This window comes from Cricetulus griseus, chromosome 4 (genome assembly GCF_003668045.3).
Source record: "Cricetulus griseus strain 17A/GY chromosome 4, alternate assembly CriGri-PICRH-1.0, whole genome shotgun sequence".
Classification (NCBI taxonomy): domain Eukaryota; kingdom Metazoa; phylum Chordata; class Mammalia; order Rodentia; family Cricetidae; genus Cricetulus; species Cricetulus griseus.
The window spans coordinates 160,257,683-160,274,027 of record NC_048597.1 but is presented as its reverse complement, the minus strand read 5'-3'; the positions used below and the strand labels follow the sequence as shown (position 1 = coordinate 160,274,027).

The 16,345-nt window shown below is 43.7% G+C and overlaps 1 protein-coding gene across 2 annotated transcripts; it reads left to right on the top strand.

Moving 5' to 3' along the window:
* The first annotated feature begins 255 nt into the window (after positions 1-255).
* Rexo2 (RNA exonuclease 2) lies at positions 256-13,023 on the top strand. 2 transcript variants are annotated; one of them, XM_027412085.2, is made up of 7 exons: positions 256-479; positions 1,384-1,467; positions 5,319-5,396; positions 6,013-6,124; positions 7,410-7,518; positions 9,172-9,225; positions 12,557-13,023. In XM_027412085.2, the coding sequence occupies exons 1-7, from the start codon at positions 333-335 to the stop codon at positions 12,672-12,674; spliced, it is 702 nt and encodes a 233-aa protein (XP_027267886.1). In that variant the 5' UTR covers positions 256-332; the 3' UTR covers positions 12,675-13,023. The 2 variants fall into 2 exon arrangements, with proteins under 2 accessions (XP_027267886.1, XP_027267885.1); XM_027412084.2 differs by having other exon boundaries at positions 261-479; positions 12,577-13,023.
* The last annotated feature ends 3,322 nt before the right edge of the window (positions 13,024-16,345 follow it).

The following is a 16,345-nucleotide window of genomic DNA, read 5'->3' as shown; positions in this document are numbered from 1 at the left end:
AAACCTTTTCAACTCCGCGGCTCAGTACAAATAAAAACTCAGGAGTGATACCTCCTGGAAACAGACAAACTTTAGCAATGAAATACAAGCAAGTCCCGTAACATCCGAAAACACGTGGCGGGGGAGGGGAGCTGGCGGCTGGAAAGAGGACTCCCACTCCCACTAGCCCTTTCGACAGCCAAGCGTGGTTGTGGAGGGCGCGTCGGCGCGGGGGATATCGGGGTTTGTAGTCTTCTCCCGGCACCTCCCCGTGGGTTTGCGACGTTTAGCGACTGTGGCGCCTGCGCGCGCTGGGCCGGCTGGGCTGGGGCCGTGGCGGCTCGTGCCGGGTGATGCTAGGCGTATCCCTGGGCTCCAGGCTGTTGCGGGGCGTGGGTGGCAGGCACGGGCAGTTCGGGGCGCGAGGTGTCAGCGAAAGTGGCGCAGCCATGGCGGCAGGGGAGAGCATGGCTCAGCGGATGGTCTGGGTGGACCTGGAGGTGAGAGAGTCCGGCTGGGGGTGCGGGAAGGCGAGCATGGGACCGAAGGACCCACCTGTTCTGGGAGGTGGTGGGGGTCCCGGTGTCAGGTGCGGCAGGTGAGCACGCCCCACGGAGCCCGAGCCAGGAGTTCTGCGTGGTTCTGGGACTGTGTTGGACTGTGGGGTTTCTTTCCATCTGGGTGGAGCCATCCATGTGTCTTCCCTCTCCACAGCCTGGACCTCCACCCAGATGTGAATTTGCCTAACGCTCTAGGGTCTCGGCTCAGGATCCAGGGTGGGGGTGGGGACAGCGACTCTGAGCGCCCCCCTGCCCCCATCTCCTAGCCTTAAAAGACAAGGTTGCTTAAGTTAGTTGGGACTCAGGAGATGACTCAGCCTTACCCCTCATTCCATAAAAGAGAAAATTGAGGCCCCAGTTGAAGATTCAAGTTACTCAAAGTGCACTGGGAACCGAACCCTTTTTTGTTTTAAAGCATTGATACCTAGGCCTCACTCGAACCCCAGTTATTTCCTTACGAAAAGAGTTTAGTTGTTAACTTTTTATGCTGGATTATGATAAAGATCAGATGTTGGAGCAAATAGGAAACCTTTATAAACTTCAGATAGGTAATGTTGGTGAGCTCACTTTTCTGCAATGAAGTGTTTGTGTTCTTGCTTACTTTGCGTCTGTTCTCAGGACAAACACAGTTTGACAGTAGCTAGCCTACAGTAAATGTCTGTAGCAGTCACTGAGTGAGTGATCAGAACTTACTACCCCGACTACTGTCCAGGAAATGTTACTGATCCTAGAATGTAAGCCGAGTATGCACAAAGGAATCTATTAAATAAACTTGGGCAGAAGAGGTTTACTAAAGATGGTTTCATGTGTTAGATGTTTATGTATGTATTTATTTATTTTGCAGATGACAGGATTGGACATTGAGAAGGATCAGATTATCGAGATGGCCTGTCTGATAACTGACTCTGATCTTAACATTTTGGCTGAAGTAGGTGATGCCATGTAAATACATTCATACCACTTAAAGGGTGTTGGGAATTTAAAGATGACTTCTTCCACTCTAATTGAAAACTTTAGTGGATTGAGGTCTATGTAGCTTAAGGTCCACCATAATATGCTAGGACATGTTAGAGTTGGTATTAGAACCAACATTGAGGTAGAACCAATTAGGTGGATTATTAATCTACCTCGTAAGTGGATTAAGTTTTCAGCTGAAATTTATAGAAATCAAGCTGTCTTTTTTCCGAGGGCTAAACAGTCCTGAAGGCTTTACAGATTGGTTGATGCTCATTTTGTACCTGTAGACATTGTTTTACAGAAATTTGGGGGACTTGACTAGGCATTGGGGAAGCTGGTTAAACTACTCTCTAAACCCAGGCAGTGTCAAGTGCTCTAACCAGTAGTCCAGCCAGCTGTGGTCCTATCAGGTTTGGTGACCTCTGTCAGAGTCTTCCATCTTAATGTCATAACTTTGACTTTAATTCCACATATAGTCATCCCTTCACCACTCCATAGGGTATAGGTTTCAAGATTCCTCTATAGGGACCAGAATCTCATGTGCCTACATCCTTTACCTAATGAACACTTTGAATTGCCTTTAGATTGCCTGTTGTCATTCTTCCTGTAGAATACCTGATGCAATGTCTGTGTGTATAAGTAGTTTTTACACCGGGCATGATAAGGGAAAAAAAAAATCCATATACGTTCCTTGCAGACACATGATGTTAGGTCTGAGTTGGTTGAATCCTCACAGACAATACCCATTGTTCCAAATGGCTGATTGCCTTTTCAGCTGGATGTGTGCTTTCTGCACGTCTGTGTTAGGGTCCTAGACTGTCTATTGATGCACTTCTAGACTGTTCTCTTAGTGATGTTATCAGCTATGATAAAAATTTTGACCATGCTGCTGTTAACTGAAACATTTAGCAAAACAAGTAAAACACAGCTGTTGGCATTTGCATTTTAGCCACTCAAGAAGCATTTTAAAAGCTTGTGGTATCTCTAAGCCATAGATGAAATCCCTTATCTTGATACTGTCCTCAATTTTTGAAGTCATTAGAAAACAAAACAAGCCAAGCATAGTGGCTCACACCTTTAATCCCAACATTTGGGAGGCAGTGGCAGGTGGATCTCTTTGAGTTTGAGACCAGCCTAGTCTGTATGGCTAGTTCCAGGCCAGCCAAAGCTACATAGTGGGGATGGAGAGATGGCTCAGCGGTTAAAGCATGTACTACTCAATTATGAAGAGTTTGTGTCACAGTACCTTCCTCTATCAGGTGTTTCACAAGCACCCATAACCCCAGCTCTAAAGGACTTGATGGCCTTCTGGCCTTCATAGGTACCCCCATCAGATACATATGTACACATAAGAATAAAATTAAAAAACAAACAAAACAGTAAACCTGCAGAAAATAGGGATGCTGTGGGGATGGGAGTCTTGTTAATGTCAGGTTCCTGGAGCTGTAGAATTCTCCTAAACCTACAGTTAGGACTTCTTTTTATTCCTTGGGTAGGCAAAGGAGATAAGGCATATTTAGCTGGGCATGATGTTACAAACCTTTAATCTTGGTACTTTGAAAGGCAGAAGCAGGCGGATCTCTGTGAGTTTGAGGTCAGGCTGGTCTACAGAGTGGGTGCCAGGTCAGCCAGGGCTACACAGTGAGACTCTGTCTCAAAACAACAATGACAATAACAAAAGAATCTAAAACCAAAAAGGAACAACAAAGGACATTTAGAGATGAGTCTCTGTCTTGTAATGGCACTAGACTTATCATTTGGAAGAGAACCAGAGATTATTTCTTATAACAACTTCTTTAAAACCTGTAAAATAAATAAATCAAGCACCAAGCTTTAGGTTTGCTTGCTTATTTTTCTGACTTGGAACTTACTGGCAGTAAAAAGTCAAGTATCTTTATTTTACCAGCTCTTCTTAGCCTTGGCCAAAGAAGTATTTTTCTTTTAGACCCAAAATACGGATTAATGGTTCAGTTGATACGCACCTGGGGGGAACATCGGGTGTGTGTCCATATAGTTGCTCATGAATGGGGGATTTGTTTGAAGGCTTAAGTCATATGAGGATAAGGGTGTTAAAGAAAATACTTAAGGGATGTCAGTTGTGTGGAAAGTATGTTTTATCCTCATGCAAGGGTCTGAGGAACGTGGGTTTTTTTTTTTTTTTTTTGCTGCTAGAGCATCCTGTTTTGCAAACTTAATTTGGATGTCTTAGTTTGCCAAAGGACAGTCTAGAAGATGTCAGTAGATTTATAGCATGTCCTTTCTGTTCTTCAGGTTTTTTTTTTAAACTTTTTTTGTTGTTGTTGTTTCCATTTCTCCACCGAGATTGTCAACATCTGTTTTTGTATTTGGCTACAATTCAGTTTTAGACAGCAGGCCTTTTTTTAGTACAGTTCTAGACTAGCTGTTGAGTTTAAACTACAAGAGCTCAGTGGGACCCCTGCTTGCTGCTAGTCCTAACAACCTGAGTTCAGTCCTTAGGAACCACATGGTAGAAGGAGAGGACCTTGTTCTCTGGCATACACACACACACACACACACACACACACACACACAGAATACAGCACACGGGTGGAGGTCAAAGAACAACTTGTGGGAGCCAGTTCTTTCCTTCTACTAGTTGGGTTCCGAGATCAAATTCAGATCATCAGTCTTAGTTGCAAATGCCTTTACCCACTGAGCCAGCTTGCCAGCCCTCCAGTGCAGCCAATAGAGTTTAAGGGAGGCTGGCAGGTAGAACTAAGCTAATAATCACTTTTGCTTTTCCTCAAAAGACAAAGGTTATAAAAAAAGGTCTAACTTTCCTCATCAGTTCCTAACAGAATGCAAGAAATTACAAGCAACTTATGTGAACTCTCTGTGTGCATGTGTGTGCATACAGATAAAATTTAAGGGCCAGAGAGCTAGCTCAGCAGTTAAAGTAGTGTATTGCTCTTACAGAGGATCTGAGTTCACTTCCCAGCACCCATGTTGTGCAGCTCACAGCTGCATGTAACTCTAGCTCCAGGGGCGCTGTGCTCTTTGGCCTCCAAGGACACCAGCACTCATGAACACAGGCACACAAGCTAAAACTAGATCTTTAATGGTTTTCTTAATTTAAAGAAATTCATACATGGAACTGAGAATTCGAGGGCCATTTTTTTTCTTCAGATATTACTTATCTCTTTAAAAACATTAGCTTTTAAAATGTAAAACTACAACTACAGGATATAACTTTATGCACAGTGCGTATATAGCAACCTGTTTGTTTGGTCCTCTTCCTCATCCTATCCTCTCCAAATGGTTGTGTTTTCTTCATGTTTTATATGCAAATATCAATGTGTATTTAAAAAAAGAAAGGATGTCATGGGGGGGGGGCTGCTTAATCAGTAAAGTGCTCTCTGTGTAAACAGAGCACCCTGAATTAGATCTTCACCCCTATGTAAGAAGCCGGCCTGGTGCTGTGCATCTGTAATCCTGGTTGCAGGGAGTTGGAAATAAGTGACTCTTTGAGGGCTTGCTAGCTAGCCTAATTAGTAAGCCTTAGGTCCCTAGGTGGATGGCTCCTGAGCAACAACACTCAAGGCTGTCCTTTGACCTCACATGCTGTGTATATACGCCCCTAATCCACCCATAAAAATAAATACAATTTGAAAGTAGGGTTGTTTCTGTTGGTTCTTACATAGTTCTGGCTGGCTTAGAACTTGCCTTGCAGACCCAGCTGGCCTCAAAGTCAAGGAGATCTGTTTCTGTCTCAACCTCCCAAGTGCAGTGATTAAAGGCGTACACCACCATCCCCAGCTTCTGCTGATTTTCTCGATGACTAATGGCTTTTCCCACCCACAGGGTCCCAACCTGATTATCAAACAGCCGGATGAGTTGCTGGACAGCATGTCAGATTGGTGCAAGGAGCATCATGGGAAGGTAACATTACCAAATAACAAGATTGCTGCTTTGGGGACCAGTCACAAGCTTGTTGCTCCCACATCTGAATCCTGTGCCCTTGGTGGATGGTGTTAGAAAAGGGTTAGAGGAAGATGGCTTAGCAAGCCTGGGCATCTGCTTGCTTGTGCACTTTGCATCCTTGCGACCTCTTGAGATCACCTTCTCCTGAATGTCCTCTTTTTCTCTCTTCTACATTCAGTCTGTCGCGAACGCATTGTGGAATTTCAAGTGTTACTCAAGTCAGTCTTATGGATAAGGTTAGACCTCGACCCACAGAGAAAGGGGACTGCTGCTTTCCTGGTGGTAGCTGCCTCTTCCCAGAGCTTCTAGCCTTGGACTCTGAGCGCCATCTTTTCTGACTGTGTGGAAGGGTTACTAACAATCAGGAGCATAACTTAATTTGGTTTGGATTCTTTAAGAAACAAAATTGATGTAAAGATGGCAGTTTCAGTTCAAACTCGAGGCCCCCCCTCCCCCCCAAACCGGCCCAGCTGTGGTTATCTTTACCCATTTTAGAAGTGAAGTTTCATTTCCGGATACTTTTGAAAACTGACTTGATGTGTTTCTGGTGGGGGCTGGGGATTCTGTCTTGCAGTCTGGTCTTACCAAGGCAGTGAAGGAGAGTACAATTACATTGCAGCAGGCAGAGTATGAATTTCTGTCCTTTGTACGACAGCAGACTCCTCCGGGGCTCTGTCCACTTGCAGGTAAAATCCAATCCCATGTCTATCTTGTAGATTCTGTAGTAGTGGCTCAAGTAACCAGAGAGTCCCAGAGTTCCAGACAGACCAGCTGAGGCCATCCTTGCCTTCCACCCACCCTGGTTTGGAGTAGACGTCTCACTTTTGTGTATTGTTGAAATGACTTGGAACTTGATCTGAGATCTGAGAAACACAGATGAACTCAGCAAACTTCCCCATGTCCATATTTTTATTATGGAAAAAGTTCCAAATGCACAGAAATGTTGGATTTGGTCATCGTTAGCTTCGGTCACATTGCTTTTTCCCTATATTTTTCTTGCTGCTTTTGGACATTTGAAAATAAATGGCAGGCTTTGTGATGCTTCCTAAAGTCTCCCTCAAGTAGTTCCTAAGAGTAAGGACGTTTTCTTATGTAACACAGTGTTATTGTTGCATTGGAAATCATTAATGCCACTTAAGAATATCCGTGGTACCCAGCCCACATTTGAAGCACCCTAAAGTGTCTGTTTTGGACCCAGATTTAGTCACTGCTCATATATATTTTATTTGGTTATTTTGTCTCTGTTTCCCCCAACCCCTGCCCCACCCCTGTGAAATTGACTTTAAGAGACCAGGTCTATTACTCTAGGATTTTTTAAAGGTTTAACATTGTCAGAGGGAAGGTAATGTTCTGTGAGGGGGTGTTTGCCTTTGTGTATGTAAATTGATATGGTAACTTAACACTTTAAATACAAAGAAAAGTTTTGGCATTATATATAAGAGTATATATTGTATAAATGATTTTTTTCTTAGCCAGTGCAGCTGATGTCTATTTTAAAGGTCTCATTTAAAATCCAGTGTTTATAATATAAATTATTGTATGGAAACATGAATATGGATATTATTTGTCAAAAATATTGGAATGTAAAATAAAGGTTTATCTACTATGTGATTCAGTTAAATTTTTAGTGTTAGTAGTGTGGATTTTGTGACACTGGGAACAAGTTTGCACATCTGGTATGAACTTGAAAAGTAACAGATTTAAACTCTTTTTTAAGTGCATGGAATGCTAGATGGTCATTCAGCCCATGAGAGGCCGCTTATGAGTTTATTGTGAGCTAGACTGATGACCTGCTGGGAAATCCATATTTGTAACCTAATCCGAAGTACTCAGATTTGATGGATTCATCAGTTTTTAGGAACTGTTTGGAAAAAAAAAATAACTTCCATTTCAAATATGCTCTATGAATGTTTATATCATGCTGTACACTGTTAGAAACGCGCAGACGCGGTATGCTTCGTGTTTTTCTAGGGAATTCAGTTCATGCAGATAAGAAGTTTCTTGACAAATACATGCCCCAGTTCATGAAACATCTTCATTATAGGATAATTGATGTGAGCACTGTTAAAGAGCTGTGCAGGTAAGGGCTATATTTAGGATCCATTATATTGCCTCATGTAGCATGTTTTACTGAAGAATTTGTAGAAAATAATTGAATAGAATTGAGGGTGCTGAGTGGGTATGTGTCTTCCTCCTCCCAGTCTCATTTGTATGGGGTCCTTATTTATTCGGAGTGGTGAGGCGTGGGAGAAATGTCAGAAGTCTTCCACACAGCTTTCATTAAACCAGAGAACGTATGCATTGGCCTACCCACTGGGAACACGGAGATGAAAAGCTCTTGAGTAGCTAAGTCTAGTGGGTTGACAGAGGTGTGAAAAACACCCTAAAAATAAACTGCCTGGTGACTTGTGTGATGGGTGTGTGCATGCAGAATACGGGGGCTAGGGAGAGCTCAGCATGCTGGAGGAAAAAGGGGAGTCGGAGAGCTTTATCCTGCACATGGCCTTTTCAATGAGACTGAAAGAGGCTTGAATGAGGAGAGAGCATTCCTGAATGCAAGCAGAGATAGGAGGAGGCTAAGGAATTGAAAGTGAAGACAAAACAGGCACAGGGATGCTGGGATGTAGTACAGCTGGAATGTTTGCCTAGCATGCAGGAAGTTCTGGCTTGGAGTCCCCAGCACTGCATACACAGGACGTAGTAGTGTACACCTACACCTGTAATTCTAGCCCTGGGGAAGATGGAGGCAGGAGGGTCAGGAAGACAGCCTGGGCTACATGAGACCCTGTCTAAAATAAAATTAAAATTGTGTGTTAAAAAAACTTACAGATTATTTGTTAATGCTGAGATGGAAAGCTTGAGATTGACAAAAGTGAGACCAAGGCTGGACCATAAAGGGCTCCTGTGCCTGCTTAGGATGCTTGATTTCATCTAATGAGGGATGGGGTTCCTTTGAGATAGTTTTAATGGCAGGAGGAGAAAAAAATTGTACTCTGTTTAGAAGGTGGCAAGTGAAGTGGTAGGAGGAAAAGAGACGTGTATCATCTCAGGGACTGAAAAACGTGTGAGGGAAATGGCCATTGGTTCCTGAGAAGGGATAGAACATTTGCCAGGGTCAGCAGACATGATTCATGCCAGATGCTTGGATGAGGGAGCGAGGAAAGAGAAAGAGGGAGAAAGGGGTTAGCATTTCTAGCTGAAGCAGTTTAGGTGGATGGTGGACCTGTCCAAAAGAGGAGGAGAGACTACTAGGGTTGCATTAGAGGATGGGAGTGGAGCATGTGTAGTCTTCTGTAAATTAGACTAGAAGTGTCTGGTGGGTTAGGTGGAGATGCCCAGCAGGCAGTTAGATACATAGGACCGAAATTGTGATGAGGGCTGGGTTGACGTTAGAGACTCTGAATCTGCTATATTGACGGACTTGTTTAAATAGAGGAAAAGCCTTTTCCAGTGTTAACCTAATGACTTGAAGAGGCTGGGGAATGTAGCTCAGTTGGTGGAGCCTTGCTTAGCCTGTAGGAAGCCTGGGTTCAATTCCCAGCACCTCAAACTAGGCGAGGTACCAGTTATCATAGCCCTCTGGAGGTGGAGTCAGGAGGATCATGAAGGTGGCCTGGGCTACCTGAGACCCTGTCTCAAACAGATAAAAGCCATAGAGAGATGACTTGAAGGTGATTGCTCTGTGTGCCTGAGATGGCTTCCTTTGAGAGTTTATAATTTTTACTGTGTATAGACGCTGGTATCCAGAGGATTATGAATTTGCACCGAAGAAGGCTGCTTCTCACAGGTAAGATGGGGACTTTCCGAGGGCTGGCATACACTTAACCCCAACCTGACTTCTTAAATATTAACCCCACTTTTCTATTCTTTATTGGGTAAAATAAAGTCACGGAAAGACAGCTTTCCGACACTTAGAGTCCCAAGGATTCTGGCTAGTCTTCTAGATTCAGTTCTCAGTGGCCTTCTTTTTTTTTTCCAAGATAGGATTTCTCTGTGGCCTTGGAGGCTGTCCTGGACTCAAACTCACAGAGATCCGCCTGCCTCTGCCTCCCAAGTGCTGGGATTGAAGGCGTGTGCCACCACTGCTCAGTGGGCTTCTATCTTGGGCTTTTTGTTTTTAATATTTTGAGTAATACAGTCTGTTAGTCTTTTTTTTTTTTTTTTTTTTCGAGACAGGGTTTCTCTGTGTAGCTTTGGAGCCTATCCTGGCACTCGCTCTGGAGACCAGGCTGAGCTCGAACTCACAGAGATCTGCTTGCCTCTGCCTCGAGAGTGCTGGGATTAAAGGTGTGCGCCACCAACACCCGGCTAGTCTGTTAGTCTTAAAACTTGATTTGGAAGTAAGATGAAGCAATTTGTGACCTTTGTGGAAACTAGCGCTGTTAGCTCTCCTCTCACACAGGATGCAGGTGTGTGGCCATCTGAAGTCAGGACATGGTAAACTTTTGTGTCAGCCAGTTGTCCTACCTGGATACTTTTGCTTTGTAGGGTGTGTCTGTGCTTGCAACTGCAGGCACACACTGTTTCTTTTAAATTTTGGGACCATTTAGAGAAAAAAAAAGCTGACTGGTAAGGATAGGCCAAGGGAAGCATTTGGTCTGCTGATTTACTTAGTTGATAACACTGAATACTGGTTTACTTAATTGATATTCTGTATTGTGCAGCTGGAGGTGTCGCAGAAAGACCAGTCCCTGAGCTAGAATGGCCTTCTATTGTGTTCACAGGGGGCGTCCCCAGATGATAGTGTGGTAATTCAGGTCTAAGATACTTTATCAGAAACAATGGAGGTTTGGAATTCTTTTGGAGTTTAGAATTTTTCAGATTTATTGATTTTCTTATTACATTACTAGTGTGTTTGTGCATGTGTGTGTGTGTGTGTGTGTGTGTGTGTGTGTGTGTGTGTCTGTGTGTGCGCACACACATATGTACACATGTGCCTGCATGTATGTGTGGCGATATAGAGGCAACTGTTTATTTAATTTTTACAAAATTATAATTTCACATGTCAATCCCTTTCCCCCTCCCCCCCAAACTCTCACCAGCCCCCTCCTTCTCTGCTCCCCACGGAGGGCCTTCCAGGGGGCTCCCCAAATTCCATATCATCATCCTGGGCTGGGCCCAGGCCCTCCCCCACGTGTCCATCTATATCGGGGACTTTGGGAGCCCATCCCACGTGAGAGAGCATCTTCTCATGTGGGATGGGCTCCCAAAGTCCCCGATATAGAGGCAACTTTTAAGAATTGGGCCTGGGAGTTGAACTTGGGTCGTCAGGCTTGGCAGAGGTGTCTTTACCTGCTGGCCCATCTCACCAGCTCCTTTTCAGTTTAGCAAACTGATTGTCACCTACATTGTTCATCATTATGTTCCTAAGTAGATTTGATGAAAAGCGGCCTCCGTAATACAGGAGCTAGACATTTCTACAAAGAAATGTGGCTATTCACACAAGATGGCACACCTCGTAACTGTATGTAAACTTATGCCAAGATTGGGCCTGGCTTTGTCACACAGTGGGTTCTAAAAGTACTTTGAGATTTCTGGGCTGCTTTCGAGTTAAATATTGTGATACGAGATTATGCATTGTTGGGGCTGAGGAGATACTTCAGTTTGTAAAGCACCTACCTCACCATCAGAAGCACAAAGACCTAGGTTCCACCCCCGGAATCCATGTCAGAATGCTAGGCGAGATGGTGCACACTGTGTTCCCAGACATCCTTGGTTGACCTCTGACCTACACACGCATACACACATGCTCGTGAAAAAATGTGATTATGTGTTGTTATTTAACCAGAGGGGGATATGCATGTATGTGTGTGTGTGTGTATGTATGTATGTTTCCAAATAATATTTCAAACTTGTTTTTGACAGTATTATACATATTTACAGTCTGTCTCGATCATATCTACCTCTAATTCCCACCCTTCCCATTACCACTTCCCTCCTCCTTGAAATGAAATGTCCACCTCCTACCTTTATGATGATTTTGGTGTGTTGTGTGTGTGTGTGTGTGTGTGTGTGTGTGTGTGTGTGTGTGTGTGGTGTTGAGGCAAGGTCTCTCTTTATAGCTCTGGCTGTCCAGGAATTTGCTGTTTGGACCAGGCTAGCCTCAAACTCACAGAGATCTGCTTGCCTCAGCCTCCTGAGAGCTGAAATTAACAGTGCACGCCACCATACCCATCTTCCTTTTCTTTTTTGTATAACCACCTGAATCTAGGTAGTGCCGCCTGCATGGATGTGGGGTCATCTATCAGAATGTGGGTGACCCTGCCACAAAGAACAATGACCCCCCCCCCCAGCAGCTGTCACTTGCCAGTAGCTCATTAGCTAGGGGCTGGAGGCATATTTTTGAGTTTGAATCCTCTGCTATACCTTTGTGATTTAGGGAGAAAGTGGATTATTGCCTTGGTCACGGAAATGACTGACTTAAAACTCCAGCACTAATGGATGTACAGTGAATTCTCTAGAAGAGGCCTTTAGCTCACCACAGTGTATTGAGTTACTTGCATACCATTTTAATAATCTTGGTTACCTGATTTCTCAGGCTTCAACAGCTGAGAAACAGCATGTCAGATAAGAGAGGCTATTAGGTGGATGCAGGCTACCAGTGATCATAGCACACGTTACCACGAGAGGAGGCAGCGCCTCCTTCATGGCTAGGTACCCTCTGATCTGATAATTGGTATTCATGAGCTGCAGTGAGTATGTAGGTCTAGTCTGTTCAGGGACATCCCTGAAATATTGGATAGTGTTTTCCAGGCTCTGTCTGGTTCTTGGGTTGCTGGTAAGTATTCCATGAATGTGGTTGGTTACATTGCAGAAATACTGTACGTGCAGTACAGGTTCTTCTTAGGAATTCATGTACATATTAAATTAGTAAACGTTTTGGACAGAACCTCAGAAAGGAAATGGTTAACCTAACTTCTTCCTAAAGTCAGTTGACCCTGAGATCCCCTTCATTCCAAGCACATCATAGAGCAAACACAGCACCAGTGACTTAGTACCACCGAGGTGTTCCACTTTTGTCCCTACCAGCTGTGCCATTCACGCTAACTGTTTTTGAGGTTGATTATAAGAAGTCACGATTTTCATCTCTAGTCTTTGGGACATTTTTTTTTTTTCAGTGTGGTGTGTTTGCTTGTAGGGCACTCGATGATATTAGCGAAAGCATCAAAGAGCTTCAGTTTTACCGAAATAACATCTTCAAGAAAAAGACAGACGAAAAGAAGAGGAAAATTATAGAAAATGGGGAAAATGAGAAGACTGTGAGTTGATGCCAGTTCTCAAGCCGTACAGCCACCTAGTTCTCCAGAAGCCACTTTAGTGTCTCTTTCCTGCTGATAACTCGGCAGAACACCTTTTCTAAAGAAAAAAATTTTTTTTTCCAGTTAACTTTCCATCTCCAGACTCCTCAAGCAGACAAGACATCACTGTTTGTTTCTTCTAACCTGCTGTTTCCGTTATGACACAGCAACTCTTCTGTAAGCTTCAGGCCACGCCTACCCCCTCAGTCCATATCTGCACTTGCTTATAGGCCATTCCTTTTGTTTGAAAATAAATAATAAATAAAGCTAGTTCTATTGAAATGCAACCCTTTCTGTACCATCTATTCTTAAGTAATTCAGTTATTGGGGAAATGTACTTTTTTTTTTTTAAAGTACTATGGCTAAGGCTTACCTCACAAAATGTGGTTGGATTAAGTTGTGTGTTTCAAACAGGAGAAGTGAACATACTCTCTGTTGTTTTGCACATCAAGAGTGGGGTGAGGAGTTGGGTTGTAAGAGGATTTGGACTCATCGTTATCCAATTAACAGCTCTGGGATGGGCCACTCTCCACCATGGTAAGAAATCCAGGTAAGCACACAGGGTTCTGTAAGCAGTCCTGAGGTTTTATTGACTAGAAAATATGTACAAGGCAGTCACAGTGTTGGGCTTACAGACCAAAGCCAGCCTGTGACCTTTGGTAAGTAGCTAAGGAGGGGTTTCAATGTAGATAAGCTAACTCTCCAGTTTAACTTGTCAAGGCCACAGGGCTCATGGGGCAGTAGAGTCATCTGTAGAAGTGGCCTAGTTTCTTTGGGCACCTCATTTTAACAGTTCCTAAAGGCAATCATTAGATTTGGGAAAGGCCTGAGAGTGGCATGCCTCTCATCGAGAAACTTTTATGATGCTCTCAGGTACATGTTGCATAGTTTGTGCATTAGCAGAGTAGTGTGGTCCCAATGTGTATTAGTTACTCATGCAGAGAACCCTAGGCTGTGGATCTGAGTAATCCTGCTATCTTCACCTGAGAAACAATTTAGTGTGTGCTGAGTTGTATTTCCTAGACATCTTTGGGGAGAGAAATGGAGATTTTAGGGGAACTTGTGCCAAATGAACAAATTCAACCTCAGGTTGTTTGCATATCTAGTAAAAGTTTGAGGGGCTGGAGAGGTGGGTCAGTGGTTAATCATGCCAGATGATCTGGCATGATTCCCAGCACCTATAGGGTGGTTCACAGTCATTCAAATGTTAGTCTCAGGGAATCTGATGCCCTCTTCTGGCCTCTGTGGGTACAGCATGCATATGATGCATGGATATGCATTCAGGCAAACACTCATACACATAAAAATAAATCTTAAAAAAAAATGTTTGAGTAGATACAGGGGCTGGACAGGTGGCTCAACAAGGACGATGCACACTGCTCTTGCAGGAGACCCGAGTTTGGCCTCTAGCACCCTTGTGGGTAGCTCACAACCATCAGTAAATCCAGCTCCATGGGATCCAATGCCCTTTTCTGGACTCTGAGGCCACTGTACATAGACATGCATGCCAAGTTTGACTAGATCAATGGTTCTCAACCTGTGGCTCATGACCCCCTTTCGGAGTGAATGACTCTTTCACAGGGGTGGCATATCAGATATTTATATTATGATTCATAATTAGCTAAAATGCAGTTCTGAAGTAGCAATGAAAATAATCTTATGGTTGAGGGGTCATTAAAGGATCACAGCATTAGGAAGGTTGAGAACCACTGGACTAGATGGAAACTGAAGTCCATAGCCATGACCCATGTTACTTCTGTTCTCTGACATGGCGTATGCCAACATCCATGTTCTGGAAGACCAGATTAGGTAGTATAGTTAGGTAGGGCTTATGTCTCAAACTCAGGATTTGAAACCAAGCTCCTGTTGTACCGGCAAGTTCACATACCCGAACCTCAATGTCAATGTCTGTAAAGGGAGGTTAATCACACCCAAATCAAAGAGTTGTTCGAATGAAGTTGAATGCTGTGTGTGGTTATCGGGCCGAGGGCTCTGCCTGTGACACAGTGACTACCTATGATAGCTACTAGGACTGCTGAGGGAGGCTTAGCGTTTCTACCTAAAATTTGCCACATGGTCTCTACTGTTACTTTATTCCTCAGAAATTGTACAGATTCTAGTCAAGAGAAGGTGCCAAGACGCCAGGAACCAGACACTACTAATGCAGCAGCATTTCTACACCCACTGGCCGACTTGGATTCTCATCGGTTTTAACTATTTGAACCATTAAGTTAAGGGCGCAGATAAAACCCTCCTGGCATTAAGTCTTGGTCGCACAAATGGCTACCTTCCCGACTTTGTCCTCTGTTCTGTGTCTTCATTGTTTAGTAGAACCCTGTCACCTTGAAGCGAAGCCCATATTGCATCCAGTGAAATGATTGGCAGCTCTGGCTTGATGCAAGTCTGCATGAAGACGTGATGGCTCCATGACTAGTTCATTAGTTTTCACTCTGCTTCTAAAACAAGAAGTTGTATGGACAGTCCTGGCACTTTGGGTTTCTTAGGGGATTCCTAAAGCTGTGAAGTAGTTTCTGTGACATGAACTGCAGCACAAATTGGTTTAAACTTAACTTCGGCTCAAAAACCTATGAGCATGCGTTGCCTCGCAGACTGCTACTCTTGGGGCCTCTCACTGGTGGTTCTGTCTGAGTAGTGATTATACTGCAAGCTGTATTCCTGGGGTGATTAGGTGTACTTCCTCCCCTGCAGAAAGCTCAGGAGGTAACAGAAACAGCACCAAATGATTGGCACTGCAGCCATTGTACTGTGTGGCAAGAAAGACCCCCTTCTCCCCAACAGTGTCTTCAAAGAGATAAGATGCCGGAGTGCTCTCATTTACAAAACGGTACATCTGTTCAGAAAATAAAACCAACCAGACAAAAAGCTGACAAATGCAAAGAAATTAATCTTTGGGTTTGTTTTTTTTTTTTAAGATTTATTTATTATGTGTACAGTGTTCTGCCTGCATGTTGCCTTCAGGCCAGAGGAGGGCGCCAGATCTCATTGCAGATGGTTGTGAGCCACCATGTGAATTGAACGCAGGACCTTTAGAAGAACAAGCAGTGCTCTTAACCTCTGAGCCATCTCTCCAACCTGGTATTTTTTTTTTTTTTTTTAAGACAGGGTTTCACTATATAGACCTGGCTGTCTTGGAACTTACTGTGTAGACCAGGCTGACCTTGAACTCACAGAGATCTGCCTTTGTCTACTTTCCAAGTGCTGGGATTAAAAGTGTATGCCAGCCACTAGGCCCAGAAAAACCATACTTATACATGTGAGCTGTAAAGGAAAAAATAATAACTTGTCACACCAAGTACAGGTTTGTCACATTGACCACTTTGTGGTTGTGCACGGGTGTCCCAGGCTCACCCAGATAGCCTCATACTTTGGAAAATGAAAAAGCAGTAGAGAGTAGAAAATTGGTGGTTGCTACGATAAGCCATATGCAGCAGATTGATGACGGCAAAAGCCATTATATTCTATATCTGTTGATGAGGGCAAAGGCAATTAGACTATATTTATTGCTATGGTGCTGTGCATCTGTTATGAAGGTTGAATTGTAGAAACTTAAGCAAAGACTTTCGGTTTTTTGTGTGGCTCATTTTAAAA